At 42.0% G+C, this 15,699-nt stretch overlaps 1 protein-coding gene across 1 annotated transcript in view; it reads right to left on the bottom strand.

Annotated features, from left to right (window-relative positions):
• Positions 1 to 15,699, bottom strand: part of KCNJ6 (potassium inwardly rectifying channel subfamily J member 6) — a 309,305-nt gene that overhangs the window by 220,249 nt on the left and 73,357 nt on the right. The window contains exon 2 of the mRNA XM_001083031.4: positions 6,311 to 6,362. Within this exon, the coding sequence (XP_001083031.1) occupies positions 6,311 to 6,335 (25 nt within the window). The 5' untranslated portion in view covers positions 6,336 to 6,362. The remainder of the gene's footprint in view (positions 1 to 6,310; positions 6,363 to 15,699) is intronic.

Raw genomic sequence — 15,699 nt, 5'->3', positions numbered from 1 at the left:
CTGAGAGTCACCCTAACCCTAACCCCAACTCTAACCCTCCAGTGTGGGCTTTCTAGTTGCCCCATTTGGAATAGGGCTTCTTATAGTCTAAGTCTGAAAATATCTGTTGTGAAGATGCAAATAGAGATTAACATTTCAAAGGGTAGTGTTAAAAAATTGGCAGTCCACTTTTTGATGCAATCTATCCATCCGACAAAGGGCTAATATCCAGAATCTACAAACAACTTAAACAAATTTACAAGAAAAAAACAACCCCATCAAAAAGTGGGCGAAGGATATGAACAGACACTTCTCAAAGGAAGACATTTATGCAGCCAATAAACATGAAAAAATGCTCATCATCAATGGTCATTAGAGAAATGCAAATCAAAACCACAATGAGATACTATCTCACGCCAGTCAGAATGGTGATCATTAAAAAGTCAGGAAACAACAGATGCTGGAGAGGATGTGGAGAAATGGGAACACTTTTACACTGTTGGTAGGAGTGTAAATTAGTTCAGCCACTGTGGAAGACAGTGTGGTGATTCCTCAAGGATCTAGAACCAGAAATACCATTTGACCCAGCAATCCCATTACTGGGTATATACCCAAAGAATTACAAATCATTCTACTATAAAGACACATGCACATGCATGTTTATTATGGCACTGTTCACAATAGCAAAGACTTGGAACCAACCCAAATGCCCACCAATGATAGACTGGATAAAGAAAATGTGGCACATATACACCATGGATTACTATGCAGCCATAAAAAGGATGTCATGTCCTTTGCAGGGACCTGGATGAGGCTAGAAACCACCATCCTCAGCAAACTAACACAGGAACAGAAAACCAAACACCACATGTTCTCACTCATAAGTGGGAGCTGAACAATGAGAACACATGGACACAGGGAGGGGAACATCACACACCAGGGCCTGTTGGGGGTGGGGGGCTAGGGGATGGATAACATTAGGAGAAATACCTAATGTAGATGATGGGTTGATGGGTGCAGCAAACCACCATGGCATGTGTGTACCTATGTAACAAACCTGCACATTCTGCACATGTATCCCAGAACTTAAAGTATATATATAAAGATTAAAAAAAATTGTCAGCCTTTGGAAGGTTGAAAGTTCACAGGCTGTGAATTGCCACTCTTAGTTTGCTAATTTTTAGACCCCATGGAAACTCTCTCTGTTGAAAGCTCTCCCTACCTCCTCTCCCTCTTTGCCTACCTGTCTTGTCTTTGTTCCTTGTCATTCTGTCTCAGTCCTCCTTAATACCCCCTTCTCTTGGGCTTTCCTCATATACCGTACATATATTTTCTCTATTCTTTGTGTGTGTGTTTGTTGTTTCTCTATCTCTTCTACATTTTCTTCCTTTCTCCTTTTTTTTTCTTCTTATCCTTACCGGGCCCGTCCTCATTTCAATAATGTGACATAAAATATTTTTAAAGTATTTTTAATTTATTAAATAAAGTTGCTGTAATTTTTTTCACAGCAAATTACTCACAAAAATAAATCTGGTTTTGATCAAACACTTACAATTTGTTAATCTTAATCAAACATTTAAAATATATCTCTTGCTTACCCTTAAAAAAATGATTGAAGTTGACTTTTTGGAGGTGGCTGATGAATGGCACATAGCAGGAAAAAAATGGCACATAGCACCTCTTCCCTGCTCCAGAAGAAGAATACATTCCTTTCCCATTATGGTATTTCCTTAGCCATTGATGTGGCTAGCCATTTGCTAGCATGTGGACACGTAGGGTGATGAGAGAAGAATCTCTATCCAGTTCTAGTTAAACATAGAGATGTTCTAGTAACCAGATGGTTTTTGCTTGGCAGTTTAACAAGCAAAGTGTTTATTGGCTTTGGAAACCCATTCATAGCATTGTGTTTTAGGTATTCATGGTTCTGTTTTTTTTTTTTTTTTTTCTTCCAGAGTGTGACCATGGTTTATGTTCCTATCAATTTTATTGTGTGGCAATTATATGTTAATTCTTTGCTCAGCCTACTGACAGAATCTCCTTACCTAATTATGCATTTCATTGTAGACTTCTATGTAAAATAACTGTGTAGTATATTTAATTAGTCATGAGTTTAATTTAAATGAAATGTTTGGTATGTTGACCACATGATTAGCATTTTGTAGCATCTATAGAAGTTGCCTTACATCTTATACATTTTATAATGTCCTGTATCTTTGTAAGGACCAATAAACTCGGACACTGGGTATGATTCTAAGGTCTGTTCTCCACTTTTAAATTTCCTTATGCATTGAGAAACATTTATGCAATCTTTTTCATCATGACAGAGCACATTAGAAGAATGGGTGTACCCAGTCATCTACCAAAGGATTTGAAATTCAACTTTGATATAATTCTCTTATGACAGTTGATTCACAGACCAAAATCATTAGAAATACTGTCCAGCCAAACCTGAAATGTAAAACCAATAAATCAATAGTCAGGTGAAGAGCTCTTATTTAAATGTATCTGGAAACCAATATAAATGGAAAAATTAAAATAGCTTTACCAGAAATATTAATCAGTACAGTACCCTTACAATTCAGTCAGATGAGTTAAAAATAATATTCACTGAACCAGAGTATCAATTTCTAACGGAAGCCTTGGGAAAACTGTTAGCCTCATAACTTATGCACAACACCATCTGATTTAATTCACCCAGACACCTGAGACTCAGTTCATGGACAATGATGCTTAGGTTCTAAGCCACTGATCCTCCTGTCATTTAGAGAACGTGTTGGTGAATTTGGACTTAAAGATTAGAAAGAAATCTGCTCATGTGCTGTGGATTGTGAATTAGTTAGTAAGGCCCACGGATCCACTCCATATTTGGACAATACAGGCTGGTCCATTTTGTGATGGCACTGGCCACACTCTTTCATTCCAGGTCTGAGAAGAGCACATTTCATCACTTTAGGATGCTTTCACTTACAGAGAACCAGTCATATGATTTGGTTCTGTGTCCCCACGCAAATTGAATTGTAACCCCCAATGTTGGAGGTGGGGCCTGGAGAGACATGATTCAATCATGGGGGCGGATTTCCCCTTCAGTGCTGCTCTAGTGATAGTGAGTGAGTGCTCGAGAGATCTGGTTGCTTAAAAGTGTATGGAACCACCCCTCCCTCTCTTCCTCCTGTTCTGGCCATGTGACATGCTTGCTCCCTCTTTGCCTTCCACCATGATTGTAAGTTTCCTGGGGCCTCCCCAGAAGCTGATCGGATGCCAGCACCATGCTTCCTGTACAGCCTCTGGAACTGTGGAGCTAATGAAACCTCTTTCCTTTATCAATTACCCAGTCTCAGGTATTTCTTTATAGCAGTGTAAGAATGGACTAATACAACCAGTTTGGGGTTCTTCAAACCAAGTTATAAATTCTTTTAACATTTTCAGTTTCCAAGACTACAGGTAGAAAAAAAGGACGGAGCAGAGAGCAGGGCAGAAGATGATACAGAAATGAGAGCAGGGGAGAGGGGTGTCAGTGCTGAAGGGATTTTATTCTTTACCCAGTCCTTTCATCACAGTGAAATGTGAAATTAGCATGTGTTCAAGACTTATGTAAAATTACACAGAGGTTTGGGGTCAGGAATGAAAGGAAATCAATGTAAATAACTTTTTAAAGTTATATTTTCTTGGTATGGGTGGATATTTTGGAATAAAGGTTCACTGACTATGCTACAGAGGAACACCTTTATTTAATAGTCTCATGATTTCGGGAGGAGGAAGGTGCACAGTTAAATGTGGGCAACATTAATGGTTAATTTTTGCCGGCCAAATTTAAAAAGGTGTTCATGGAGAAGTGTTTGTAAGCCTCCACTGTAACTTTCCATATGAAATCCATCACCAGGAGGAATTTCCATTTTTCAAAGGAAAAAATATGCCTTGATGGTTTATTTCATACTCATATGGTCTTTAATAATTCGACTTCAATATAGAAAATTGCATTTCTCATTTGAAGAAGGCTTTATTCGAATAAATTCCACTTTCCTTTTTTTATTTTTATTTTTTTTTTATTTTGAGACCTGGTCTTGCTCTGTTGTCCAGGCTACAGTGCAGTGGCATGATCTTGGCTCACTGCAACCTCTACCTCCTGGGTTCAAGTGATTCTCCTGCCTCAGCTTCCGAATAGCCATAATAGGGATTACAGGCATGCGCCACCATGCTCAGCTAATTTTTGTATTTTTAGTAGAGACAGGGTTTCACCATATTAGCCAAGCTGATCTTGAACTCCTGACCTCAAGTGATCTGCCCGCCTCGGCCTCCCAAAGTGCTGGGATTATAGGCATGAGCCACCATGCCCAGCCCCCTTTCCTCTTAAAAAATGCTACGGCAACCAAAACAGCATGGTACTGGTACCAGAACAGAGACACAGACCAATGGAACAGAACAGAGCCCTCAGAAATAATACCACACATCTACAGCCATCTGATCTTTGACAAACCTGAGAAAAACAAGAAATGGGGAAAGGATTCCCTATTTAATAAATGGTGCTGGGAAAATTGGCTAGCCATAAGTAGAAAACTGAAACTGGATCCTTTCCTTACTCTTTATACGAAAATTAATTCAAGATGGATTAGAGACTTAAATGTTAGACCTGATACCATAAAAACCGTAGAAGAAAACCTAGGTAATACCATTCAGGACACAGGTATGGGCAAGGACTTCATGTCTAAAACACCAAAAGCAATGGCAACAAAAGTCGAAATTGACAAATGGGATCTCATTAAACTAAAGAGCTTCTACACAGCAAAAGAAACTACCATCAGAGTGAACAGGCAACCTACAGAGTGGGAGAAAATTTTTGCAATCTACTCATCTGACAAAGGGCTAATATCCAGAACCTACAAAGAACTCAAACAAATTTACAAGAAAAAACAAACAACCCCATCAAAAAGTGGGCAAAGGATATGAACAGACATTTCTCAAAAGACATTCATGCAGCCAATAGACACATGTAGAAAAGCTCATCATCACTTACCATCAGAGAAATGCAAATCAAAACCACAATGAGATACCATCTCACACCAGTTAGAATGGCAGTCATTAAAAAATCAGGAAATAACAGGTGCTGGAGAGGATGTGGAGAAATAGGAACACTTTTACACTGTTGGTGGGATTGTAAACTAGTTCAACCATTGTGGAAAACAGTATGGCGATTCCTCAAGGATCTAGAACTAGAAATACCATATGACCCAGCCATCCCATTACTGGGTATATACCCAAAGGATGATAAATCATGCTGCTATAAAGACACATGCACAGGTATGTTTACTGCGGCACTATTCACAATAGCAAAGATTTGGAATCAACCCAAATGTCCATCAGTGACAGACTGGATTAAGAAAATGTGGCACATATACACCATGGAATACTATGCAGCCATAAAAAAGGATGAGTTCGTGTCCTTTGTAGGGACATGGATGCAGCTGGAAACCATCATTCTCAGCAAACTATCGCAAGAACAGAAAACCAAATACCACATATTCTCACTCATAGATGGGAATTGAACAATGAGATCACTTGGACACGGGAAGGGGAACATCACTGGGGCCTATTGTGGGGAGGGGGGAGGGCAGAGGGATGGCATTGGGAGTTATATCTGATGTAAATGACGAGTTGATGGGTGCAGCACACCAACATGGCACATGTATACATATGTAACAAACCTGCAAGTTGTGCACATGTACCCTAGAACTTAAAGTATAATAAAAAAAAAAAAATTGTAACACAAACCTGAACAAGTAATGAAAAAAAAATGCTTTGTGTATCCTGTTTATTTAGCTTAAGAGCACTATAACGCTACGTTCAAAACCTAAATCATCACAAGCTATTTATACTGCAAGGTCTCCATTTTTTAATAGCTCTGTCTGAAATTTCTGAAGTACACCTGAAGGGTTTAACAATGATTTATCATTCTTTCCTCTCTTTAGATCATCCAGCCCATGGAATAGATGCCCAGAAAAAACTTCAGCTGACTTTGACTAAACCTCCTAAAAGTTGGTTTGAAATTACTGTGGGTCCTAATCCCCAGCGCAGTGTTACAAATAAAATCTATTTTTGTTCTTCAGCTCCATACTGTGGGTAACAGTTTCAGCACAGAATTTGACCTCAAGCAACATGAACTCCGAATAACGCATAAAGTAACATCAACAGGAGGCAGTGTGTGTGAAACAGATCTCGGTCCCGTAACAGCGAAAGAGAAGGACAAATCAGATCATCACACGGGATGTCTCTTTTGTGCGATTTCGCATTTTCCCATTCAAAACAAAAAATAAATAATAAATTTGAAGCTACTCACTCATGGATTCTGTCAGCTTGGCCATTGTTGCAGTTTCTTCTTTGTGCTTTTCCTGGAGGTGAGAAGAAAAGACAATGATCTATAAAACATGTCTTAGATATGAATTGATCTAATTGCCATTTACAGCTAAAAGTTCCTTCTTTTTCCTAGGTCAGAATTTGGTTTCCGATAATTCAATGAATAAAAACCCCACATTATAGTTATATTATCAGTCAGTCACTGAAAAGAGATTTTTAGGGCATTAAAAAGCTTCCCATTGCTCTTGGAAATGAGCGTCTGTCACACTGATCTTGGATATATATAATTGGTGACGCACGACCAGTTTTCAAAACCTCTTTGACACTGGATTTTTGACATCCATATGCCAATTTTTTTTCCTCTCTGTTTTCCCCTATTGAAGCTTTCTTGGTATTTTTGGAGTTGATATTTTTGTAGTCATTTGGTTTCTTCTTTCCAAAAAACTAAATAGATTTTATACATATTTCTTTGTCTTACTTTTTGGGTTCCTGGAGCCTTTTAAAAGTCGTAAGCTTTGATGGGTTTATAACCTTATCTACTTTGTGCTGAAAACATTTTGTTTTAACCGAGATATAGGTTATAACCCACTGAGTTTGAAAGCCAGAATAATACATACAGAAATTCAATCTGTCCTAATTAAAACATGACCTTGGAGCTATTAAGAATACTGGTCATCTCTACTGAAAAGTTCTCTTTAATTTCTCCACAGTTCTTTGGCTTTCTTTAATTTCTTTGTGTTCCTAACATATGTAGTAACTGAAACATTGTCCACTGTTATTATGCTTTTTTTGCAGCTTTGTTTTTCTGTGAAACTAAAATGTTCATTATTTTAAAACTTCAGAAAAAAACTGAAAATTATAAATCTAATGCCACCCCCAGAGGAAATCATGGTTACATTTTGGTGACTGCTTTCTAGGCCCATTTCTTTACCTGTGCATATTTACAGATATGGGAATATGATCCTATTCTCATAGAGATAAGTATCTGTACTATACACATTTTGTGTTGAAGCAATGTTTTCATTTAATATCATATCACACATCTTTCTATGCCAATAAAGGTAGAATACGTCATCATTTTTTAATGACTGTATAGCTCATCATGGGTTATATCATCATTTCCTTTACCAGATCCCATTTAATTTACTTAGAATTTTTCACTACTTCATAAAACACTGGGATGAGCATCTTGGACCTTATATGGTTGTGCACTTGTTCTGTGCAAGTTATTTTCTGAGGATAAATCCTAAGGTGAGGTATGGCTTGGTCAAAAAGTCTAAATATTAAAAATTCTGACATACAGTGGTCAATTGTCCCCCACAAAGGTTGTACCTGACAGTGTATAAAAGTGTTCAGTTCCTTATTAGCACTTTTGCCCCCTAATCTTTGCTAAATCAACAGGCAGACAACATGATCTTGTTATTTTACACTGTTGTCTTTCTCTGACCTTTTGTTTATGGACAAGTGTAGTGTTCTTCCCCATGTCATCGTTATGAAGTTAACTCATGGTTTCACATTGTTGTGTTCCAGCCCCTCTGCCATCAACATTTTAGTGCTTAGAAGCCCAGGGTGGTATTTGCTTTTCCCCATGGCCCTGATACAATGCTGAGTACAGTCTAGCAGTTTGGCTAACACTCGAATTGATGTGTCATGGCTTGGGTGTTGTAGTACGGATAGCAAGATCATTATTCGTCCTCCCTATGACACTATTCCCAAACTAGAAGGGTATGCTTTGATTCAATGGCAACAAACAACTTCGCACATGGCAAGTATTCTTGATTTCCACAGCCCTGTATTCATGACAACGAAATCAGCACACCACCTCTTAAACTACTAATTGCCCTTGAGAACAGAAGGAGCTACGGAGTTGTAATCTACTAACCTGCTTGCTGTGGCATTTCGCCCATGATATTTAGCCTACCACTTGGGTTATGTCAACATGCAGAGAAACAGCATGGCGTGCGCCAGTAGAGAGGCTAAGTGTCACGTCACGGAGCTGAATAAGACAGGCAGAGAGGAGCCTCTCACACAACGCTGGTTCATGCGAGTGTGCACAGCGGCTGCTCACCAGCCGACCCCAGTGGGTTGTAACAATTCAGGCAGAAAAGCTGTTCCATGGCAGGGACTCAGTGAAGTTGGTCCCAGAGCTTGTTCTGTCTCTGTGTGTCCTGTCATTGACTCTCAGCTCTCCTCGTAGCCCAGTTCTGCTGTGTTGATCTGTCTAGCCATACTGGCTCTCCTTGTGTCCTGGTCTGTGACTTGACTTCTCCATTTTCTGGCTCTGTGCTCCATCAGGCCTCACTCTGGATCACAGACCTCTTCAGCTTGACCCTCCTCTGATGGCACCAGTGGTAAGAACCCCCCAACCCCAAACCATAGGCGTCCAGATTCCAGGCATTATATTTTTAACAAGCCCTGTTTAGTGTGTCTGTTTTCTTGTGGGTGTGTGTGTGTGTGTGTGTGTGTGTGTGTGTGTGTGAGACCACTTCATCTCTTGTGACCTAAGGACCCTGCCACATTCTGGACCCCGGTCTTGCTGGTGGGTGGTCCTTGCAGCTATTTTTGTTCAGATGTGCTGGATATCTTAGTCCTAGAGATGTCAAATACCACCTGGACCAGCAATTTCCTCTTCCCTGTAGTTAAATGGAATCCTCTGACATTAAGTGGGGAGAGGCTCCTAAAATCCTAAATATAGCTCTCCCAGACTGACTCATCTATATCATAACTTATGGTGGAAATCATGACATATGTTTTGGTGTAAGTAGTTTAGTTATTCTATTGGATGTCTCTAAACTCCTTATGTCCTTCCCTCATTATCAGAAAGTTGATGTTTGCAGTTACACAACATGTATATCCAATAAAGCATTTACATTCATTCTCGGTCCCAAGCAAATTCTCCTTATTCTAAAGCCAAGAGTTTCCTTCACAGCAAATTTCCTGGTTGTTGGATTTACATTACTGGGAAGAGATTTAGAATTATAGCATATTAAAATTGGAAGTGATTCTTTTAGAGATTGTCAAGTCCAACCCCATATTGATGCAGTTGATGAAACTGAAGCCCAGGGAAGAGTGTGATGTGCCAGGAAAGGATTTAGAGGGAGCCGATCCCTTTCCCTTATCCACAACCTCTGCTCTCCCAGAAATCTCAAGGCCCATCAAACCTAAGCCCATTTAGCCAAGATCCCTCACACAACAGTCCCAGTGCAGTGTTGAAGTTTCCTAGATTTGCCATTTCTATGTTCTTTCTTTGAGTATTCTCATTCACAACAATGTCCCTAATTTCCATGAATGGCTGGCAATGCCCAGATTTGCATATCCTGCCCTGACCTCTCCATGGAACCCCTGCTCTCCACTTCCTCCTCCTTCCTCACTCCTTGATATATTTTGCTTTTTTTTTTTTTTTTTTTTTTTTTTTTTTTTTTTTTTTGAGATGGAGTCTCGCTCTGTCGCCAGGCTGGTGTGCAGTGGCAGGATCTCAGCTCACTACAACCTCCGCCTCCCAGGTTCAAGTGATTCTCCTGCCTCAGCCTCCCGGGCAGCTGGGATTACAGGTGCACACCACCACACCCAGCTAATTTTTGTGTTTTTAGTAGAGATGAGGTTTCACCAAGTTGGTCAGGCTGGTCTTGATCTCTTGACCTTGTGATCCGCCCACCTCGGCCTCCCAAAGTGCTGGGATTACAGGCGTGAGCCACCATGCCTGGCCTATTTTGCATACTTTAAAGTTGGTCTTCCCTCACTGCACTCTACTTAGGAGACTATTTTTTTTTTAAAATTTATTTATTATTATTGTACTTTAAGTTGTAGGGTACATGTGCATAACGTGCAGGTTTGTTACATATGTATACTTGTGCCATGTTGGTGTGCTGCACTCATCAACTCATCATTTACATCAGGTATAACTCCCAATGCAATCCCTCCCCCCTCCCCCCTTCCCATGATAGGCCCCTGTGTGTGATTGCCTCCACCTGATTGGAACCTCACCTACAACCCGGAAGGTTTATCATGAAATAGCTCCGGGGGATCTATCTAAAACACAAACCTGACGTGGCCTCTCCCTGCTTGATCAGTTCTCCTCCAGCAAGTGAGAATGCAGTCCTTGCTTTCAGCCAGGGCCCCTGGACTGATGGCTCTTTCTTCTCCGCTCATACCTTAGGTCCAGCTCCCTGCAACCCACGACTGTCTTCTACCTCCCTGCCTTGGCAAGCACTATTCCCTCTGCCTAGATACTTCAAGTTCCACTTCATTCTTGTCCTCTGCAAATTCATCCTGAAAAACTCCACTGGGCACCACCCAGTCTCTGCTGGCTCCCCTGCTCTTTCTGACCATTTTCCTGAGTTTTATCTTTAGGTGTGTTTGTGCACAAACGCATCCATGTGTCACACTGCATAATTTGTTATGGCATCGAGGGACTCTGGAAGCTTTGGAAAATTCCAAAGCCCCATCTCAATAGCCTCATCTGGAGGTCATGGGTGGGAGGCGGTGTGTGGTAGACCAGAAGCCCTGACCACTAAACCTCCCTAGGAACCTGGACAAGTCATTTTACTTTTTGGGCTACTGTTTCCTGGTGTGCTCATTTCAGAAGTGGTCCGCTGCTTGCTGTGTTCTGCCCCGTCCTCCATCCCTTACCCCTGCGGAAGTCAGCAACAGGAAGAGGATACCTGAACATGCTCGGATAGGCTGTGACTATTGGTGGTATTTTAAAGTGAAAAAAGACAGATATGTTTGCTTCAAGAACTTGCGTTAAAAACGTCTTTCCCTGGGGGAGCCGAGGGTTTTTATATCCAAGGTAATCATCTCATGTTGTTTCAAAATGAAAAGAAAATCAGAAATGCAGGAATCATACTTGTTGGGAGAAAAGCATTTACTTTGGCCTGAAACTTTTTTGTTCTTGTTTATTGTGTCTGTCCCACTTGGATGTTCTTAGAGAGAGTGGCGGGGAGAGGGAGAAAGAGAGCATGTGTATAAGAGTTTGGAAGCCTGAGTCTAGAAGGGTTTTTGTCATGGCTTTACCACTTCTTATCCACTCATTAACTAATCTTGGAAGCTCTAATTTTCTCATCTTTAAAGTGGGGATAGGTGGAATTTGCACTGCCTGGTTCACAGGACTGTTTGAGGAACAAATGAGACGAGGCATATAAATACACTCAAGTGTAATGTCCATGTGTAGGTTTGTAATCATTATTCCATTTGGCTACCGTGTGGGGGCCCAGAGTCAGAACCTGTTCTTGCTCTTTGAGGACAAATATTGACCTTTAAGATTTGTGCCAAAAACAACAAAGCAAATTTCCCTGAAGTTAGCCAGACCCACGGCTGCCAGCCCCTCAGGGGACTACTTATCAAGAGTGTCAACAGCTGGTGACTATGCAACCCACACCTGTATTTCCATAGCCCCGCTCCAGAACATAAGGGCTCCAGAACTTAGACGCACTGCTTGGAAGAGCTATGCTATTTTGCTCTAGGAGGCACTCGACTTAAAGTTGTATTGTTGTACATTTAATAAAAGGCATTCATAGACACATCGAACATTCGGGGGAATCATGATGATATGTTTGAGCAAAACATGTCCACAGGTGCTGAAAAAAGAAAAAAAACGTTAAGTGTCTTGTTTAAATCCTAACAAACTCCCCGGGTAGAGCATTGACTTTCAGGGGCAATGGGCATTTAATCTTCTGTCTGAACTTTATTCCCTCTGCCACACCTGGGGAAGTAAATAAAGGCTCAGCAATTTGCTTGGGGGGTGTGTGTGTCACTTATACTCACACATCTGTTTCAGCTAAAGAGAGCATGGCTTTCTACTGAGACCATGCCAGATATATACTTCTCTTTGACTGTCTAAAATGACAGAGGTGTTTTTAATGAGGGCAATTATAACAGTGTGACTGTACCTCAGAGCTAAGGCTGAGACACTGTGTGTGTGTGTGTGTGTGTGTGTGTGTGTGTGTGTGTGAGTGAGAGAGAGAGAGAGAGAGAGAGAGAGACAGAGAAAGAGAGAGGAGGATGGGGGAAGAGGAGATTGATTCATGAATGCAGAGCTTCTAGAAAGGGTAGAAAGGGTTTTTTTCCGCTGCATGGGGCTCCCTCAGACAGAGGACAGGAGCTGACAGAACCCAGTGAGGTCTGCATTTTCGGCGGTGCTGCCTTGCTTTCTGCTACCCAGAAGTAGGCTTTTAAGGATGAGGGGGAAACTCATCATGGTTGATGTATTTCAAACCGGTTATATTTGCATCTCAGATATTTTTATCTCTCTAAAATGTGTGCTTGTATTCATCAGAAAACTGTGATTTTTTTTTCCAAAATACAACCATTTAAAGAAACATTTATGCAAAGTAGGAAACGATAAGACCATTTTATGAACTTAGTATCCTCAGCAGGGGCCTCACCTCTGGTTAAACCAGGAGCCTCAAATATCCCACCCTGTTCTTCAGGTTCTCTACAAATGCACCAGCCCTGGCCCCTCCTCATCTTCCCACTCCTCTTCCCTGACACGGTGCGATGGCAGGTCACCTGAGGACTGATTTAAATGGAAAATGCCGCATCCTCAGATAGCCAAGCAAGTGAGTGTTCTCTTAGTACGGCATCATTTATATGGCCTTGAGTTGTTGCCGAAAAATATAGGCCACAGCATTTAAGAGTCAGTAATTAGTTTTTTGCCTAATGAAAAACAAATGGAAAGCAATAGCCAGTATGCAAGTATGGTTTAGGGCAATATAAATATAAAATACATAAAAACATAACAATATGAAAATATACAAAAATAGTAACTCCTAACGTTTACTTCACATTTATTATAGCCTTTCATTGCATTACTACATTCGACTATCTCCTTAATTCTCACAAGGACCCTGTGAAATAGGTACCGTCTTCTCTACTTTGAGGATGGGGAAGCTAAGGCACAGAGAGGTTCAGCAGATCGCCCCAGATCACACGGCTGGTAAGGAGTAGAGCAGAGCATCAAACCCAAGAAGTCTTCTTTTCGTGCCTGCATCTCTAAGAACTGGTGAGAAGTCCTAGAAATGAAGGACATTAGTGCTGAAGGCAGCAGTGAGAATCCAGGTCTAAGATCCTTCTTCAATCATCCGATGCTGAAAAATCTACTGATGTGCATAAGATGGGCACCCGATAGAAGAGGACATCCAGGTAAAGCCGGCTTTACGCCTGTCTTCAGAGAGCTTCCAGTTTGGTCCAGAAGGCAAGATGTGTAGAGAAATAGCTGCAATACGTGGTATCAAGGGGAAAACACCAGAAGGGTTCTACAGGACATTGATGGAAAGAGGAACAGACGGAGCAAAGAGAAGGGGAGAGACAGAGAGAGAGAGAGAGAGAAGAGACAAGGGGGAGAAACAGAATAGAGACAGAGAATGAGACTGGAGAAAATGTAGTTCTAACTCACAGAACCAGGGTGTGCTTCATGGAGGAAGCAGCTTCAATGTGTGCAGGAGGGGAAGAAGAGCGATGGGAGAGGGGAGGGCAAGGAAGAATATTCCAGGTGGAGAAATGGCATGAAGAAAGGTGGGGAAGCTTGGTGCGTGAGGAACAACAGGTTACAGGGGGACCGAGGCTTGGTGTGAGAGGAAGGGCAGGAGGCTGGCATAGACAATGAGGACATCAGCCCTGGAGGGCCCTGGAGGCCAGGCTGAGCCGCTCAGGAGGGAGGCTGGGGCTGGAGTTGTGGTGAACCACTGGGAGGAGGAAGGTGCCTGTGTGAGCACTGTGGCCACCCTGGTGAGCCAAGGGAAGGTGGTGGGTGATGTGGAGGCAAAACCCAATGAGTGTGCTCTCCTGTGAGCCCAGGGAATAGCAGATTTGAAGAGTAAAGAACTTGCCTAACAGGATGGGGTACCATTTTTTTAGAGTAAAGTTGGTTTTCACCACTGATACACTCAGTTAAAGTTTCTAAAATAATCTGAAACTTTCATGATTTGGGGTAAAAACATCTGCGGGGTGTGCTTGAAGGAGGAGGTGACATTCTCGCTGAGCAGGCCACATAGGATGCTTTAGGTGAGAAGACCCTCTTTGCAATAAGGCTCAGAGCCTTAGCCTCACCAGATATCCTTTCTAAGGTCCCTATGTCCAGGTAACCCTACCTGGCTCCTTAGGCTGCCATCATTGTGGCCTTGTTCACCAGACCAGGGAAGGTCCTAATACACTGAAGTATGAGGCTATCTCACAAAGATAAATCAGATTCAAAGTTAAGCTTGTACTAACGTTGCCTTAATTCCTTTGGGCTTCAGCGTGAGTTTGTAGATGGCAGGAGAGGGTTTGGAGCATTGCCTGAGTACTTTCTTTAAAGCATGTTGAGCACGTGACCTTCTAAGAGTGATGGGTAGCAGAGATAAGAGAAAATGGCTGGACCACATGGCTGCCAGAGTTTCTCCAAACCCAACTGTGTGTGTGTCCTCCCTTGCTTGAAATACTGTGGGACAAGCTCTCAACTTTCAGCATCAATATCCAGACAATGTTTCACGAATTTTCCCAGGGGAGTTGGTTTCTTGGAATATTGGTGAGTGACTCATTTCTCCTTTCCTAGAGCTCCTAGAAATATTATAAAATATAGGACAAGCATTATCACCAAAGATCTATCAGGAAATTTCCTTTAAAGAAAATACTATGTGAGGCTGCAGGGAGGCACTGAGGATGTCCAGGTAACTGGAGCATACAGAGCCTGTGCCCGTGGTGGACAAGCATCTGCAGTCTTTTCCCTGTCAAGTACCTCTCCTTCCAAGATGTACCTACTCTAGGTTTGGTCCCCAGCTTCCCAGGACTCAACCACAGTGCTGAATCTTGGAAACAGGCAGGAATTTCGTGTTGGTCTCATGACTCTCAATCTATGGCCTCTTTTCTGGTTCAGCATCTTTCTGGGGGCTCTTGTCTCGCCTCCAGGGTGATCTTCCAGACATCCTAAGCCTTGCAGTGGCCAATGCCTCTCCCAACTGGCTTCATCCAAGCCACAGGCATTGCCAAACCATCTCTATTTCCAAGAAGAAAGGGAACAGATGCCATATGAGTTCCTTTCTTTCCCCTTGACTTTTCCAGGTTGCCCACAATCCAAGTTCTAGGCAAACTGAGTCTTCCAACATCCACTCTGCACTCCCAGTTCCCCACATTCCATGGCTTGCCTGGATCCTTCCCTTCCAACAACTGACTCCACCGACCTCTCCAGGCCCATTGCTTAACACTTCTATACTATGCTCCCGCCCGACAAGCCCCTTCAGTTTCTGAACACATTGCATTACTTCATGCCTCAGTTCAGGTTTGACTTCCTGTTTGACATTCTCCCTGGCTACCCCATTCTGAGTGCCCATCCCCTCTGCACCTTAGCAACTGTGCATACTGTAGGACTTGTCATTCTTGGAGCCATGACTTACAAAG

The sequence above is a fragment of the Macaca mulatta genome, chromosome 3 (assembly GCF_049350105.2).
Source record: "Macaca mulatta isolate MMU2019108-1 chromosome 3, T2T-MMU8v2.0, whole genome shotgun sequence".
Taxonomy (NCBI): domain Eukaryota; kingdom Metazoa; phylum Chordata; class Mammalia; order Primates; family Cercopithecidae; genus Macaca; species Macaca mulatta.
Note: the sequence above shows the minus strand (reverse complement) of the source record. Positions and strands in the feature narration are given on the sequence as shown.